We start from the raw sequence: 18,896 nt of genomic DNA, 5'->3' as shown, positions 1-18,896 counted from the left end.
GCACTTCTTATCTAATTCTGTGATCACATATGCAGCCAAAAGAAAAATCAAAAACTCATAAACAAAACAGGAAGATATGGGAAGGTCAAAGTTAAATGACGGTTCTTTCTTCTTCTTCTTCCTCCTCCTCCGCTTGTTTGCTTCTTGTTCTTCACTTGTTGATTGTGTCTTTCATTGTGAGTCTTGCTTCAGCCATGTCATGTTTCAAACAGTTGAGCGCATGCGTTTTAGGTATGGTGTGTGGCCTGGTACCTGCAAATTCCATATTCAGCGCAGTTTTGGCCATGGAACCTTCATCAATTTGTTCCACATGTCCAAACCATCTCAGACAGGATTCTTTCATTTTCTTAGTGATTGGAGCAACTCGGGAGATGGGGCAGACTGTATTGTTTGGAAACCTGTCCTTCAAGATAATGCACATTGACCACCTGAACATCTGCATTTTCATAGTGTACAGAGTTTGCTAAATGATTTTAGTAGTCAGCCAGCACTCAGTGGCATATAGAGCAACTGGTCTCATTTTCATCCTTCATAAAGAGGTGAGGGATCATCAACGCAATTGATTTCAACCTTTGATTGAAAAACACTGAGAGAAGAACCATAACACCCACATGACATTTCTAAATGTCGAGAAGGCACTTGACCGGGTTCCACATGAACTTATATGAATGGCACTGAGATCACAAAGAGTACTGGAAGAATACATACAATGGTCAAAGATGCTGTACGCGAATCTGACAAATTTGGTAAGGTGTGTGGCAGGAATCAGCAAGCCCTTCCCTGTTTGAGTTGGAGTCCATCAAGGATCGGCTCTGCCACCATTGCTGTTCATACTATGCATGGACGCAATCACCAGAGACACTGCATCCTTGGATGCTACTGTATGCCAAAGATGTTATGTTAGCCACCAAGTCATGGGTAGAATTGCAGACTCAAGTGCAAGTGTGGAAAAATCATCTGCAATATTTTGGACTACATCTCAAAAACTGAGTACATGGAATGAGGACCAACAGTAGAGGATAGCTCAATATCATTTGAACCTCTATGTTGAGGTTCAAATATAGATCCCAAATCTGAAAAGGATGAAAACAGCTGAGAAGTTCAAATATATTTAAATCTTACCATCCTCATCATTAGAAATGACAATTGTGGCCACATTGTTCTTCCCAACTGTAGCCCCACTCCAATGGTTTCCAAGAGGGTGGCTCAGATATATCTGGAATTTCTCCTCTGGTTCAAATGCAGAGTCATCATTGATAAAGACAGTGCAGTTCTTCACCTAAAGCCAAGGAAAGCAACCATTCAAGAGTACAAGGGATCTTGTGAGATTAATTTATTAAAATTACTATATCCTGTATTATAATAATAATAATAATAATAATAATAATACTTTATTTATACCCCGCCACCATCTCCCCAAGGGGACTCAGGGTGGATTACATGAGGCCAAGCCCAACAACACATCAGTAAAACAACAAAGCAATAAGCAAATAAAACAATACAATTAATATAGCTCACATATAGATAATAACACACTTTTTTAAAAAAAATTAAAAACCTATGGCCGGGCCAGATATAATAGTTTAAAATTTTAAAAATAAACACTGGGCATGAACAGAGGTAGGATGTATCTAAGCAGGAGGCTTTTAAAGTAAATGTATCCTATTTAGAAATATTCAAAACACTTTGCATGGTACTATGATAAATGACACATTAGCAATGAGAAATAAGAACAATAAAACATCTTAATGTGACAAAATGAATTAAGACTAAAGCTAGCTAAAATGGCTTAAAATTAAGGAGTAATATTTTGTTTATTTTTGGTATATCATAAGTTATCTTCTCAACGAGGATAGAAAGGCCTATGACTTTTATAAATCACAGTTCAAAATGCAAACTCAACATTATCAGAGTAATCTGAAAAATTGCATATTTATTATAAGATGCATTAAAATGATCACCAAAGATGGGCAAAGAAACTCGTCTTATCATCTTGCACAACTAAACACAAGTTGAGCATTCATTATCTGGAATTATGAAATCCAAAATACTCCAAAATCTACAATTCCCCACATGGGTGGGATGGATAATGATAACTTTGATTTCTATGCACACAAATTTTGTTTCTCATAAAAAATATTGTGCATAAAATTACCTTTAGGCTATGTGTATATGAAACATAAATGAAAAGCATGTGTAGACTTGGTTTCCACTTTCAAGATGTCTTCTTATGTATATGCAAACATTCTGACCCCCTTCCCCAATCCAAAATACTGAACACTTCTAACCTGGGGTATTTTGGATGAGGGATACTCAACTTGTATATTTTCAGTTGTTGCCTAAATAATAATAATGGGGGAACAACTAGATTTTCACCAGGATGAATTCTCTAACCAAGTTGCTACCATGGAAATTTTGAGATTTCAAATCTGGTGTGATATGTTCATTTCTCCATCAAAAGAAATATGTTAAGGGAGCTAGAGTGAGAAATTAGACCAAAGTTCAGACTGGATGAGGTGAACCAGAACATCTGGAGGGCAACGGATTAGGGAAGACCAACTTAAGTCATTCAAGTAACTATCTAAAACTGAAAAGAATTCACAAATATCATACTTGAGGCACTAAAGAAAGATTGAGAAGGTCCACATAGTTAGCAGGTTCCAGAGCATAGTTCAACTGTAAAAGAGGTATTTTCACATATCCCAGCACAATATACATCAGAAATTGGAGGAACACAGACCAAGGGAACTTGCCTATCATCACCACAGATAATGATTGGTGAATACCAGAATACCTTAGCTATGTCTCTATTGAGCTGAACAAAGATTATGGCTACACGAATAATGATATGACATACTGAAGGTCATTTGGGCCTAATTCTCAGTGATGCATTGTTTTAAATAGACTGCATTATTACACATTATTTCACTGTAAATTATCGAAAGCACTAACATAATGTAGCAGAAAAAAATAAATTAAAACTAAATCATGTGAAAAATGAGGGTCAACAGGGAACAAGCAGTGGCTATTTGCAAGGAATGTATTACATGAAAGTCCACTTTAGACAAGATCTGCTTAAGTGCCCTAAAGGCACCAGATCCTATCTGATCTTGGAAGCTAAGTAGTCAGTGTGGCTCAGTACTTGGATGAGATTACCAACGAATGCCAAGTGCTGTAGGCTATATTTCCGAGGGAAAAACTGGCAAAACCACTACTGGGTATTCCTTGCTTAAGAGAACCCTATGAAATTCATGGAGTTGCCATAAGTCAATAGGTGACTTGAAGTCACATGCCCATATACACATCATTTAGCCAATATCTCATGAATACATTCTCCTAAATATAACCTGCCAAAGTTCAGAAACTCTGCTTTTCTGGCTGGGGTATTCTGGGAGTTGCATTTAAGGAACTTGCCCAAGCTTTGTTATTTTGTTAAGGATATTCACTCACCTTCTCCCCTCTCAAAAAAGTGACACGAGAGTCTTCAGTATTCTTCCTTTCCTCAAAGTCCTCCATCACTCTTGCAGTCTGACTCTGAGTATAACATCTTACAGAGGACTCATAGCTCAAGTCTCCAGTACGGATAACAGGAACATGCAGGATCCCATCCTTCTCTTTCACAGGATACAAATCTTTGCTAAATTTCATGTTTGGCACTACAGAAGGCACAACAAGAAGATCACAAAACACTATGACACAAGTTTTGCAAACTCACAATGTCTTCAAAGATAACAACACACTTATAGGCTGATTGTGAGTACAACATCTTACCTGCAAAGAATTTGCAAATGGATTTTATATTTTCAAAAGAGGAGAATCACACTTTTGTGCTTGTCTTGCTCTCAGAATTCCTAGTGAATGCTGGAGGTGAAACCTAAAACCAACATCTGCTAACAGTCTCATCTAAATGTTGACAAATCTGTCTCAGGAATCTTGAGGACAACCAAGATTTCAATAAAAAGTCAATTTTCAACCTCCTTCCCTTTCTTTTATGTAACATCCTGATTGACAAAAAGATTGCATCATCTTGAAAGGTTGCACACTTCTTTGTGCCTTGCTGTTTGGATCAAGGTGGTTTTGTCTGTCTATTGTAGATACATGACTGGAATATAGCAACATGATAATTTCCAGCCAGAGAGCAGATATAGTCCATTAGTAAGAATTTGTTCTGGATCACATGATCCAATTCAGTTCAGCAGTTCAGCTATCAGGACACAATATAATCACAACTATCTTAATCTGGCCTTGGCTTTGTACAGCAAATACTGGAGAGCAGCAGTGGTAGCCCAAGAGTCATCCCTCCTAAGACATTTGGTCATTTGCCTTTCTTGTAGAACAGAGATGCACCCTCCTTTGTAACCTTTAATCAAGTCTGCTGCTTTGAGATGAGGTAAAATATGTGATCATGTCATCCAGTTCTACTGCCAGTCCAGTTGGCTTTTGTATGAGCAACAGAGAGAATGCAGCTATATCCTTTTGCCTCAGCAAACCAAGAGAGCCTATCCAACTATTCAAATAGTTATTTACTGTCCTAACATCCATTCCAAATTTTCTAGAAAGTCATCAACAGTATTACCAACAGAGTAAAATAGGAATTTGCTAACCCACTTACCATCTTGAAAGGTGTCATTAATAGCCACTACTGCATGAAAAGGCTTGGCCAGTTCAGCTCCTTGTGGTGAGCTCAAGTAGACAACAAATGTCTCTACTCCTTCGATCACTGGGTACTGCGCATCATCCAAGATCGTCAAGGTGCAATACTGACAAAGAGAAGAGAAATAAAAAAGGCCTACCTTCTTAATATATACACCCCACCAACTACATGTGTGCATGAATAAGCTGAACCTCTAGGTCAATGGTTCTCAACCTGTGGGTCCCCAGATGTTTTGACCTTTAACTCCCAGAAATCCTAACAGCTGGTAAACTGACTGGGATTTCTGGCAGTTGTAGGCCAAAACACCTGGGGACCCAAAGGTTGAGAACCACTGGTATTTTGGAGCTTTCCTAGAATGTATAAATAGCAACACCATTGTCTTTGTAGAGATTTAATTATCTTGGATAAACAGATGGAAGAAATGAAAGCACTTGTCTCATTAGAGAATTTCTGTGCAAGCGAGTCTTTGTTTTTGGTATCTGGATTATAGTGAAATTTTCTTCTTCTTCCTAGATTATACAAGATGAATAATGCTGAACCAATAAGAATGTTCATCAAAGATTTAGAAAAGGGTGAGCGACAAAACTGAGAATGATACTTTTTCACATTTACAGCTCAAATTCAGATTATTTGAAGGACTGTAGTCTTCAATATAAGCCTGTCCATGTTTTGAAATCTTCTGGGAAGGTTTTTCCTCTCTGTCCTACCATCCTCACTGGTTCATCTGGTGGGAACAGAAGAGGTCCTTCTCTGTGGCTACTCCCAATAGGTCTTCAGAGGTGTAAAATGCTACAATGAAATTATTCTACATTGAATAGTAAAGTTCAACAAGTGGGATGAAGGTATCTGTCCATCCCACAACTTCCAGTTCCCAACTTAAAGCTGCAGCTGTTCACTCTCTATATGGCTGTTGCCTTGCTGGTGAAGAGGAGGTATGGAGAAGCACTTAACTCTGTTTTTGTCTTTAGACACACAAGAATCAGGTGGCAAGAAAAAGAGTTGGGAGCTTTTTGGTGACCTTAAACAGTGAGGCAACAGTTGTGTTGGGATGTGATGGCTGTGGCCGAAATTTGATGTTTGGAAGTTAAGGTCTTTGTACCAACTGATGGAGGTTGATAGTTTCTCATTTTGCTCCAAGATCTTTTAAGGAAGATCATTACCAAAACTCCATCTTTGATCAAATCTGGCACCCCCACCTTGGGGACTTTGGAGGATACAAAAATGGCCCTTGGGATCACATGCAGACTGTATGCTGCCTTTACCCCACCACTTCCAAATGCCTAGTTTAACCCCGCAACTCCAATAATTTGGTAAAAGCAAGAAAAGTAGCAATACCTCTTCAATCCTCCCTGGGCGAAACTCCACTTTCTTGGAGCTTGGAATATAGTCAATCCCTGGTGTAGCCGATGGTGGCTCAGAAGTCCGAGTGGCACACCACACTGAGGTAGGGGTTGAAAGATCAGATCCATGTCGAATAACTGGGATTTCAATAATCCCTGTAAGGAAAAACAGACAGATTAATGAACAATAGCAATAACAAAATCCTTAGAAATAAATATACAGTACAATGGGCAAAATCCACTGTGACATGAATCCTGATTCCCACAGAATTCTGGTACATATATAAATCCTGCCTTGAGACAATAAAAGGGGGTTTCAAAGTCCATCTTTCACTTTCAGTTAGAGTACTAGTGCATGGACTGGTGCTGGTCCATAAGACATTGGTTGCTGCGCTCTGGTGAGTTTCCAGTGAATAAATAAGCAACTATAACAAATGGACTCAACTACTTTAACATTCACTGGTCCCTCTTGGGAAGCACCACTTTAAACAAAGTGGTGCTTTATACAAAGAACTTCTACTCTGGAAAGCAAGAGTAAATAGGTGCTATAATTCAGCCCAGAAACAAAACCCAAATCCCTTAAAACAAAGTATCAAAAGACCTGACTTGTACATATGCTCCTTCAATTAACTGGACATTACAAGAGCCAAACAGATGGTAGGTGGTGAGAAATGTTCCATCTTAAAAATTCAAGTGGAATTTTATATGCTATGCAGATGTGCCTTAAAAATAAACATGTTGTCCATAATCAGAGCTTACTTTTTGGACCAATAAAGCCTTTGTCCCCAAGTCAGTAAGCTTTATTTATTTATGTATTATTTCATTTGTATGCTGCCTTTTTCCCAGATTGGGACACAAGACAGCTCCCAAAAATAGTCAATTAAAAAAAGCTTTACAATATATAAAAAAGCACTTAACTATCATGACATTCAGCAGTTTAATATAATGGCAGCGCTAAAAATTAGAAGTTGAAATCTCCAAAAACCTAGTATCTCAAAGTTGAAGCCTTGGAATGGATTTCCTATACTCCCCAATGTTTCCAAGCTTTTCTCAAAGGACCATAAAAACACTGCAAAGGTGAAAGGTTATATCTTACCTGCATCTTCACTGACAGTATAAGTAGCTGTTCCAAGGGACACTGTTGAGGCATCGTTAGGCCCGTTGATCATAACCTTGGCTGAAGCGATGCTTCCGATCTGTGCATTTTCTGATGCATCTGCAAGCGCAATTTCAAATTCTTCCTCCTCTTCGTACTCACTGTCATCAATCAGCTGCACATCACAGGTGGTCATCGTGACACCCGGCCCAAGGACAATACGGTTCTTGTTGGACATTGCCCTTGACTTAAAGTCTGAACCAGACTCCAGCGTATACATGCTGCTGCCTTTAGCACTCTTGGGGACAGTGTAGCAAATTGCAGACACAATACTGCTAGCATCACCTATAATGGAACAACAGAGTCATACAAGGGATATTTTCTATTATGCTGGTTGACCAAATCCACCAAGTGTAGGTCTTCTGTACTCAAAAGTTTATTTTTATTCCACTTTGTACTGAGAGCTCTAACCAGGACTGAGACAAACTTGTGATTATGATGACTAAAGCATTATGGGAATTATGGTACAAATATGTAATGTTTCTAAGGTCTGGGCAGACCTTTAATGCATTGATACATGCAAATAAAGTCTGACTTCCATCTACATGGATTTAACTTGTGCAAATTTGTTTATGTGTGGATTTGATTAATAAGTTCTCATCAGGAATCTCTAGGTCCTTGAAGGTAATTCTATAGTCAGTTCAAATGGAAGGATGAACAACAGCCTCATTTTGGAGAGGCATCTCATAGGAGCACTTTAGTTGTGTATTAGATGGGTTGGATTAGATGGCTCTTGTGGTCCTTTCTATCTTTAAATGTCAGTTTGAGTTCCCCAGAAAGGTGGAACAGGGTCTTGACTGTGTTGAAACAGTAACATCCCTTGGATGCTTATGGGTGACGTTACTGTTGTTGACACTTGGGACACCCAGAGCAGTTAATAGGATGCCTATGGCTACATGGATTCTTTCCTCTGCTCTAATGCAACCCACCTTTTCTTTCAATGGGGGCAGCCAAGATGCCGGCACTCTCACTGATATGGTAGACCTTCTTATCAAACTGAAGAGTAGGCTCATCTTCCTCATCATCGATGAAGACTTTGGCCTCGGTGATGCTCCCCAACAAGGCATAGGCTGGCATACTAAGTTCCACAGTGAAGCTCTCAGTGTTCTCAAAGACATTGTCATCATTGATAATGATGGTACAGGATTTTGTGTCCTCACGTTCATCAAACTGCACCTGTGTGATGATGGTGGTGAAGATGAGTATCAGCAGATTTGTACACTAACAACATACATCACACTATTTGGAGCCAAGCTGCATCATATCTTATCTAGAAATGCCATCTTCTGACCTGAAGGCAACACATCAACAACTCTAGGGCTGTGAGATATTGTTTTGGAATGGTGATTGCGGTCAATGTACTACAGAAGCAAAATCTCTCAACCAAATACACACTTGATACAAACCTAATAATGTTGAAGTTGTTCCACATCTTTCTCCACTTGGCCCTTTTACAACCTCATCTTGATGCCTGGTTCCCTTTCCCAATGTAATAGATCTCCCTGCCCTTGATTTAAGGCAGCTTCACAGTCTCTCAGACAGTTAGGAGGCTGGATTATGGTATAGTTTGAGAAAACATGCACAAATTCATATGCCCACTGCACATATCAGTTGTGCAAAAATTGAAAGCACAATGCAATATGTGCAAATGAAGAACAGTTTTAACCAACATAAAATTACCAGTATTTCAGTGGAAAGTGTGGGTCTGCTTTTGGCTGATGAGATAATCGAGTTATAGTTGTTGTGTGCCTTCAAGTTGTTTCAAACTTAAGGCAACTCTAAGTTTAAAGTTAAGGGTGTGAGCCAGGTAAACGGCCTTGGGGCGTCATTTCCCTGCTGACCTTAATTTGGAGACTCCTGATTTAAGGCAAACTACTGAGGTGTCAGGGACTCTTGCTGAATGACCTAAAAATCTCATAGGCTGAGAATGAAGCCCATGTCACTGAGATACAGTAATTATGTGTGCTTTTTCAGGTGCAAGGCAAAGAAAGTATGTAACAAGAACACTTGTGACTGGCAAGATCTAGAAAGCCCACTGACACCAGAACCATGAAGCTCTTCCCTTATAGAACATTCCCTCTCAGAGTTGGCCCAAGACATTTTGATGTTTCAAGCAACAGACCTGACGACATTCCCATTGCCTACCCCATATACAGGAATGCAAATTGATTACTTGAAAGGGAATGGGATCCTCAACAATGCTCATGAGACAAAAGGCAATTCAGGGGAATAAGATAAAATGTGTGGTACATGCAACACTAAGTTCTCCAACAGAGAAATTGGCAAGACCTCAGAAGAAACAGCTTTGTTGCTGCTAAATGTCTGTGATCTGAGGCTACTGCTTCACAATGCCTAGTGGGACAATTGATCTTGGCACCTCCAACTATAGCTTCTGAACCCTCAGCTTAAAAATAAGCACTCATCTCAGGAAACTGACCACAATAACCTCTGGTCAGAAAGTCACCTTCCATGTCTCCATTTGGGATCAGTTTGCCAAGCCATGATTGATAGCAAATGTCCTGGCAGAGGCCAAATACACAGCTCAATAAGAAAAAAATCTCGTTGTAGGGAACTATTTTAATTAGCGATGGTTGGTGACAAAGAAAGGCAAACAGTCTCTGTGAGTGAGGCAAAATCCTTTTATTTTCAAGTGTGGCCACACTAGGACAGACAGCCAGGCAAGTCAAATGTCTTTCAAAAAAAGGCTGTATGTGCCATTTGATTTTTCAGTTCTTTCTTATACACTTTTCTCACTGTGTCATGAAACAGATCCACCTCCAGAACAATGTTTCAAAAACATATTATTTCACATTCTTGTCACTTCGGCACCTCTAAAACTGATAACCTTCTATACACTTAGAGCAAACATACATGTTATGACTTCAGACTTCTTGTATGCCATCCTGCCCCATGCCCTTGGCAACTCTGCATCCTGTCTTTCAAATATCCTATCTTCCTTTCAGCCTTCGCTGTTTTGTAGGCCAAAGGACAAACCTCTATCTTGGGCTTGCATTTCAGCATTTTTAACATCTCTTCACCTAATAAGCTCCACTCACCCCTTCATCGGTACCTTTCTTTTTGGGCATGTTCCTGACGTTATTTGGGGCACTAATTCAGAAAACTGCATTGGATAAGCCGCATCAATTCTAGTTTCTTACATGTAGTCATTATGGGTGAGCAAATAGCAAGTGGTATATGCCATATGTTCTGTATTTCAAAAATTAGATCTGGTAGGGGGAAACTGGTGCCATTTTTGGAATCAGCAGGTCAGTCATAGCCAGAAATATGGCTAGCATTTGAGGCACCAAAATATGTGTCAGCCAGTGATATCTAAACTGATATTCTTATGTTACACCTCTTGCCTCAACACCTTTTCCTGCAGCTGAATGAGGAGAGGTTTTACCTATGAAGTTTTTCCCAGTTTGTCAACAAAACCATTAATTTAGAACAGTAAAGAGCAAGCTACTCTGGAGGCTTTTCTAACCTATAGAGTACACTTCTTGAACTCACCTGGCCTGCATACTCAACATAGTCCTGGTCTCCTGGCTGAAGACTTGAACCGGAGGTGGCAGTTCCCTGCTCTGTGCGACACAGAACAATCGCATATTGTTTGAGGTTACCTGTCCTCTTCACTGTGACACTAATGGAGCCAGCCTTCTCGCTGACATTGTAGCTGGAAAGAGACAGAGACAGAGCATGTACCATAAATGTTTGCTTGTTGAACTCTTGTGAGGATATATATGGATACATGTGTGTGCCTTCAAGTCACCTATTGATTAATGGCAATCCTATCCATTTCATAGTATTTTATAAGGCAAGGAGTAGGCTAGATTGCACATATTGAATTGATCCCATTGGCTTGCCTTGACACATTTGTTGTCAATTATTTCCAGGATGATCAAATTTAGATCTGAACTGCAATTTATATCAATTCAATCAATCGTGATGCATCATTCTTCTTTTCATTTAGTCAAGGATGTGATCTGTCTTCATTAGATGTAATTCAATATAATTAAACTGGCTTAATTCAATTCCAGAAAAGGGAAAAACACAGTTATAAAATTCAGTTTGACAAAAATTAAATAACAGTACTTGTTCCCACTGCAACCTTATGTGACTTATCTGTGCAAGTCTATATGCATGTTTATGTTTGCTGAAGGTGAACTAAGGGTTCCAAGGGTTATCTGAACATAACATCCATTGTAAGAAATAGACTCAATCAATAGCTGCATCTACACTGTAGAATTATTGCAGTTTGACATCACTTTAATTGCCAAAGCTCAATGCTGTGTAATTCTATTTTTACAAATGAATATGCTGATCTTGAAAGATAAATAAATAAAGCTAGTGACCATCTATGAGGGTTGAATGATAAGTAATGCTTCCACCTGGGTTTGGATTGGAATATTTTAATAAATCAAACTCAGAAATAATCCTTAGAATGTGCTCTTTAACTACTACTATTCACTTTTCCACATAATCACCAGACAATTGGATACATTTCTGCCAACAATGAACAAGTTTTCCGAAGCCGTCATGGAAGAAGTCAACACTTTGTTTCCACAACCAGTGTCTCACAGTTCTCTCATCCTGGGTACCCATCATGCACAGATCTTCCAATAGCCAAGCAAAGCAATAATGTGACCCACACATTCTTGTGAAATGCCGATTATGCTTGAAATTTCTCTCTAAGTGGCACAACGATAGTCCTGAATCCTGTTAACCTTTTGCTTGTGAAACCCGGTGGTTGCTATCACAGGATGTCCAGCTCTTTGTTAGTCACACAAGTCCGATGTTCCCACCTCAACATCTTTAAACTTACTCACCCAACGATGCACAGTATTCAACACAATCACCATAAACAGCTTACATTCACTGATGAATCTCCTTTAGGGTGGCACCTTCCGCTGTCAAGAATTCAATGACTGCACATTGCTTAAGCTGCATTGACCGACTGTCTGCGCAGGGTTCCATACTTCGCAAGTGAACAACACAACCAGTCAATGCTAAGGCTTCCCACCAAAATGGAACTGTAGAGGAGAGTCTACTGAACAAGCCAGTACCTGCCGCATACCAGTACTGCTATCTGTTGAGGGGTTACGAAGGTGGAGGCATTACTTTTCATTCAACCCTCATCTCAGCAAATGAAGATTTATCTACTAATTAGCTTTGACTTCATGCAATTCACCTTCTGAGTTCTGTGTCCTACTAGCAACTTCACATCTATGCCAGCTTTTGAGAATAGCATAAAGCACAGCACAGCTCTGACAGGTTACGCTCTTGATCCAAGTGACGTTTTATTTTTCTCATATGTGTTTACTGATAATATGTATAGATTACTTTTTGTATTAAAGTAACACCCACAACCATGTACAAACAGGCAAAAGAACTATCTGTAAACCATTCTGGCCTCTCACTGGTTGTCAACATTCAAAAACAACCGAACAGCAAGAGCTCAGCCAATGGTGAAAACGTGCCAAAACTGACAGGCAATTTGTTAGCACTTTTATCACTCTGAAGGGCAATGTCATTAATTTAGATCATGTTCAAGGAAGAACACTGCTGGGTAGCGCTGTTTACCTCATGTGCTGAAAGCTGATAAGAGACCATTGGATATGGAAGGTATTATCAGTGACAATGCTTGGTTTGCTGTCCTTTACCAGAAACTGAAAACTGTCTTCTGTCTCTTGCGTTCTCTCCTCATGTAACACATACTGGATTAATCCCAAATTCACATCCTCTGTTGGGAAGACATCATTCAGTTATTTTAATCCAAGAATTTACCATTTTTGTATCCAAGTACACGCTCTCCTATTTTCTGGATTTGGTTTATAATTAAGGCAAAATCTTACACAAACAAGCAGAATGATAAAAAAACCCAATTGAGGTTGCTTGGAAATGATTCCATGGAAGCAAAGCCTGTGAAAGTAAAGATATGTAATGCTGTAGATCAGCCAGAGGTTGATTGTTTAACTGATGATTTAGAGAGGATTCTGAGCTTTCCTGTAGCACAAAGTGATGGGCCCTCAAGTCTGGAAAAATCAAGTCTGGGAAATGATGGTTCTCTTGGTGAGAAAAATGGCCCTGAAAGTGCAGAGCCTCAAGGGCACTCAGAGGAGTCAGAAGTAGCAACAGCAGATAAGGAATCGAGTGAAGAGCTAAGTGATAAGGAGGGTTCTCAGGAGAAACCACCTGTAGCTACAAAGATCAACACAAGACTTTGTTTACAGATCAGAGCAGAAAATGAATTATGTCATTCAGAGAGATTACATGGGAAAGAATGTGGAGAAAATTCACGGGAAACTGAATGATTTTATGGGTGTCTAATAAATAGCAAGTTGTTTACCTTAAGGTCAATTCAGGCCTTAAGTGAGAAGCTAAGCCTGAATTCTCTGGTTCTTGGTTCAAGTCAAGCCTTGGTTTTGGATTTACTATATCCTGGATGTTTTCTATGTTCTGGTTCATGTATTCCTGTTCAAGTTTTCCTAGTTATACCTTCTTGTACGTGGATTTATGCTGTACCTGTGATTTCTGCTTGTTCCTGGACTTTGTCACCTCTAGAACTTTATGAGACATTTGGATTACTGTTTGGTTATCACCTGTTAAACCTTTTTGGATTATATATTTTCCTTTCTTATTCCTGATTTTTATATGCTTTTTATGTGTTTTTACAATAAACCGTTTGCTTATATTCCTGTACTCTTGCGTGGTGCAGTGGTCATAGATGTTTCCAGGCCTGGAGTGCAACATGTAAAGTAATCCACAATGAAGCAAAAGATCCTAAAATGGAATTTATACTGATAGGGTTTGAACGGAAAAGGAATGACCCAGAAATGATAATATAGTGAAAATATTAACTTAGTATAAGGTAACTACAAAAACTCCATATTGGGGATTATTACAAAATGTATTGGAAATAAAATGGTCAATTTTACCAACGGACCAGTTTGTCGCAAATTCTGAAAAGGTTACTTTTCGGGACTACATGCAGTGCCCTGTTGGCTAGGAGTCTGGAAGTGGTGCAGTCCTCAAAGTCAATTTCTAAAAAGCTCTGCTCCTTTGTCATGATGACAGGAAGAAAATGTAGGAGAAATAAATGAAGCAAATCCTAATGAAGCACAGTGTTATCAAGCCCATCCCATATTAATTGCCAACAACAACAAAGGAACGTAACTAAGAAACATGGTATAGTACCAAAAAAATGGACAGATTTGTTGTTCAGCTTCCTACCTTGGGTAAATGTAATCACTGGAACTCCTGGCTTCAACTTCTTTTCCACATAGCCATGTTTTGGTTTCATGGTTATCTCATAGACCAAATGTTTGTCATCTGTATCAGGATCCATAGTCAACAGCTCCTTCTTAGTGATCAGATTTTTTGGCTAGAGTAAAAATATGAAACTGGTGATTAAAGCTATGATACAGATACTCATGGATCTAAAAGCATTATCACACTGCACTGTTATGGCTTTATTATTCCACTTTAACTGCCATGACTGTATCCCATGGAATTATGAGGTTTTAGTAAGTGCCGGTAGTGCACCACCTGACATCCGCTGGGAAGTAGCAGCCAATAGTGAAAGGACCAAGGCAGTGACATCCCCAGCTCATTCCCTGTTTGGGTATCAGCCAGCACGTCAATAATTTAAATCAAGAAATAGTTTTCTAAGATCTACAGAGACACTCGCTGGAACACCTCAGCAAGTGGGAGTCCAAAAGTGGCAGGCTCAAACCCAGAACCTCAACCAATTGTTGATACCAAATGAAAGACTCCCCCCTGGGCATACAGAAGACTGGGTGACTTGGAAGGCACTGAACAGACTGTGCTCTGGCACCACAAGATGCAGAGCCAATCTTAAGAAATGGGGCTGCAAAGTGGAATCCACAACATGTGAGGGTGGAGAAGAGCAAACTACAGACCACCTGCTGCAATGAACCTGAGGCCTGCTACATGCACAATGGAGGACCTTCTTGCGGCAACACCAGAGGCACTCCAAGTGGCCAGATACTGGTCAAAGGACATTTAATCAACTACCAAGCTTGCAAATTTTGTGTTTTGTCTGTTTGTTTGTTATGTTCTGCTAGAAATGTAATACAATTGTCTGGTTGCCCCTGACATGATAAATAAATAAGTTAATGTGGGGCTTGCAATGGCTAAGAATCCAAAATGTCCCTCTCTCAACTGCAAATCCCAGGATTCCATAGGATGTTGATTTGATAGTTAAAGTGGAACAATAGCACTATAACAATTTAGTGTGACAAAGACCAGAGGTTTTGGCTGGGTCTACACTGCCCTTTAATTTGGTTTCTGAATCCAGATTATCTGATTTGAACTGGATTATATGAGTCTACACTGCCACATAATCCAGTTCAAAGCAGATAATCTGGATTTAGAAACTGTTTTATATGGCAGTGTAGATGAGGTCTGAAAGTTTAAGCTCAGAAGAACAGCTACCTCCGATGTATGGAACCTACCAAACCTTCTAAAAGCATGGTTTCTGGTCGGTCTTATGGTAGATAGCCATCTTGTTCCACCATTGGAAAGATGGTGGGATAGAAATTAATTAAAAACTAAATACATACATATATAAATGTGGGAAAGGTATGCCTTGGGTTTTAGAATGAACTTTAATGTAAGTATCCAAACTGCTGAATCTATTATCTGGTGTGTTGCACTAAGCATATTTCAGTCAAGTCCAATGCAGAAGATACAATAACACTGCACCCAGGCAAGAGGAAAAAGAACAGGAAAACTTTACTCTTATTAGCAGAGTTAAAACATAAACTTGCGATGTTATAAACAGTGCAACAAACTTACATAGTCTTTGTAAGCAATGCAGAATAAGGCTTCTTCATCTTCATCCAAATGAGAGAGCAGTAGAAATGGTTGAGCAAAATGCCTGGATAAATGCTCCTCAGAGCAAAAGCTGAACTGTATTCTCAAAATCATACAGTTATACCCCACCGGGTGTGGTCCAAACTTACTAGCTGACCTACAGTAGCAGCTGCACATCATAATTAACAGCACAAGGTTTTCTTTAACACACACACATACTAGATCCTGTTACGACTTACTGTAACATGATGCAGATTCAGCATCTTGGATAACCTGTTCCAACTAAAGTCCTGAGCTAAACCACTGCTTCATGGACACAGAAGCCACTAATTGTCACTCTCAAAAGTAAATTTGGTAAATGCATAAGTTTGAAAAGTTCATTTTCTGTGAGACTAATTTTTGATGTACAATTCCCATACTGAAAGCCAATTCTGGGAACCATAGTACAAAAAAGTAACTCTTGCAAGCTCTTGGTAAATGTCCCAAAGGTCATTTATACCCATGAGTTTCCAAAGGTCAACCATGTACATGGGTCTGTGTATACATCTCCATCAACACCTGTTCAAAGAGAACAGCTCCGCATTAAAATCTGGTTTCATTACTGTAGCTTTCCACTGGCGAGGGAAGAATTATTTGATTAATTGCAGCAATTAATCAACGAATGCTTCTCATTTTAGGAATGCAAAAGCCAATATCAGCAGAATAAGACATAAAAGTGCGCTGGTCTATAGAGCAAGAGAGGGAGGGAGTAGTGCTATCAGAGTCCACAGTGATACACTTAAAGATGGATGGCTTAGTTTAGCCACAGCTGCCAATGTAACAAGCAACAGAGGTCTACTCCATCCATCATCCTGCCTGGAACCACTATGCTTTTTGTTTAGCACAGTCTAGCTTCAGGCCCAACATTCTCCAGTTATTTCCACACTGCAAGGTTTATAAATGTCATGCCCCAGGGGATCTGGTGAACCAGGTGTGTTGTGCACCAGAGCTACTGGGAAAGTATTTACACATCCCATGAAGACATGACCTGCTCCACTACTAGAAGCATCAATCCCATGAATGTCAGCCCAGGTCTATAATTTAAAAGGATCTGAGATGTTGTGGTGAATTTTAAAGTGAAACAGTTCATCAGGACATTTTGCTATAAAAGAGATTGGGATTTTTGGCACATTTGGGGTCCAACATTATCTGCCTGGGATCTGTACAAGAAGGAACAAGTATAATAGCAGAAGGAATTAAATGTCTCCCTTTAATTAATGCACCATGTAACAGAAGTTAAGTCTCCGAGTGTTGGTTGCATTTGGTTGTAACATTCCTCACTATCGAACCATGTAGCTGGAACCGATGGACATTGAGTCTACCAACATTTGGAGGCCTGTACAATGCTTATCCCTGCCATATAACCACTCCTACAAGTATTATCAAAAAGTGATGTGATATAGTAGTATGAACAGAACAAATCCCCACTCAGCCATGGAAATCCACTGAGTGACAACAGCCTCAGAGAAAAACTGAACAAAGTTTGTGGGAAAGGAATATGTCCACTTTAAGGGCACCATGAAATGGAAATGACTTGAAGATACACAACAACAATAACAACAACACAAGGAGCATGAAGCAGTCTCAGATGACAAAATCTGCTCAGTGACTGCCAGGTGACCTAATTACTACTTGGTAGGTGACTGAAGGAAGAATAATAGGGAAGTCTATGAGATGTCTTCACCTCTCCTGCTATATCCAATATGCCTTTCACTGATTTCATTGTTTCCTCTTCATTCATAATTTGCTTGGACATCACAAAAAAGAACCAAGTGACTTGAAAACAAACAGCAAAAGCCCACCTTGCCATCCATGTACTCCAACCATTGCAGTCCCAAGTTTGTGACAATTCTTGGAGTCCCATCATCCACAGGAAGAATTTCCACCCTGAACCACTGGGGCACGGCAGTCACAATCTGAAAAAAGAAATGAGGCATTTATTTCCACACCTTGTACGATCACATTTGTATAATAATAATTTAGTCACAGCATTAAAGATTTGACACAGTTTCCTTTTTGGAAAGATCTATAGATGTGTGGACAGAGTTGGCACTGGGTTGTGACAAGGTCTTGTACCTGTACCCTATCCATATTGTGTGTTGTTCTATAGACAAGTAACCATTTGAAATTGAGAAAATGCCTGTAGGCAAGTAAAGGTCTTGCCTACACCAAGACTCCTTCAGAGGGAAGCATTACATCATAAGCTTCTATTACAAGTAAAGGCTGGTATGGGAGTGCAATCTACAGCCTACACTGTATAGCAATAGATAGCCACCTGGGTTGATGTAGGTTTTTCAGGTATATGGCCATATTCTAGAAATATTCTCTCCTGATGTATCACCTACATCTATGGCAGGGATCTTCAGAGGTTGTGAGATAGCCACTTATTTGTGATATCCCACTGCTGCCATCAAATATATTTATTTACGATATTTCGATCCTGTCTTTCTCGAACCTGAAGGTGACTCAAGGTGGCTTACAACCCAGCAGCCATTTGATGCCATAAACATATAACGACAGATAGCCACCTATTTAGTGATATCCCACTGCTTGGAACCAAATATAGCGAAGATATGTCCCAACAATCTGGGATATCCCACCAAGTGCCACCAATTATAACCAAGTGCTCCCATTTAGGACAAACAATGGAGGGACAGTAGGCAGAATCTGCCTCAGGCACACTCACACACTCACACACAAGATGAAGGACAAAAGGCAAACAACAAGGTCGTGCGAGGTCGTGCGGGAACCAGTGCACACACACACCCTCACTCACAGAAAGCTAGTCAGTGGGAAATCTCCACTTCGCTCCTTCCAAATATTGATTAAAGATTACTTTCACTGCCATAAATTTATGATTTCATTAGGCCAC

The 18,896-nt window shown here is 39.6% G+C and overlaps 1 protein-coding gene across 1 annotated transcript in view; it reads right to left on the bottom strand.

Moving 5' to 3' along the window:
- The window catches only part of FRAS1 (Fraser extracellular matrix complex subunit 1), a 447,582-nt gene that overhangs the window by 31,860 nt on the left and 396,826 nt on the right, over positions 1 to 18,896 (bottom strand). The window contains exons 50-59 of the mRNA XM_067468571.1: positions 17,827 to 17,940; positions 14,381 to 14,531; positions 12,731 to 12,890; positions 10,661 to 10,823; positions 8,080 to 8,326; positions 7,091 to 7,435; positions 5,990 to 6,150; positions 4,613 to 4,760; positions 3,451 to 3,656; positions 1,123 to 1,279 (exon numbers count right to left, since the gene is read on the bottom strand). Of these exons, the coding sequence (XP_067324672.1) occupies positions 1,123 to 1,279; positions 3,451 to 3,656; positions 4,613 to 4,760; positions 5,990 to 6,150; positions 7,091 to 7,435; positions 8,080 to 8,326; positions 10,661 to 10,823; positions 12,731 to 12,890; positions 14,381 to 14,531; positions 17,827 to 17,940 (1,852 nt within the window). The remainder of the gene's footprint in view (positions 1 to 1,122; positions 1,280 to 3,450; positions 3,657 to 4,612; positions 4,761 to 5,989; positions 6,151 to 7,090; positions 7,436 to 8,079; positions 8,327 to 10,660; positions 10,824 to 12,730; positions 12,891 to 14,380; positions 14,532 to 17,826; positions 17,941 to 18,896) is intronic.

Source organism: Anolis sagrei, chromosome 5 (assembly GCF_037176765.1).
Source record: "Anolis sagrei isolate rAnoSag1 chromosome 5, rAnoSag1.mat, whole genome shotgun sequence".
Taxonomy (NCBI): domain Eukaryota; kingdom Metazoa; phylum Chordata; class Lepidosauria; order Squamata; family Dactyloidae; genus Anolis; species Anolis sagrei.
The sequence above is the reverse complement of the archived record's forward strand: the minus strand, read 5'-3'. Positions and strand labels throughout refer to the sequence as shown.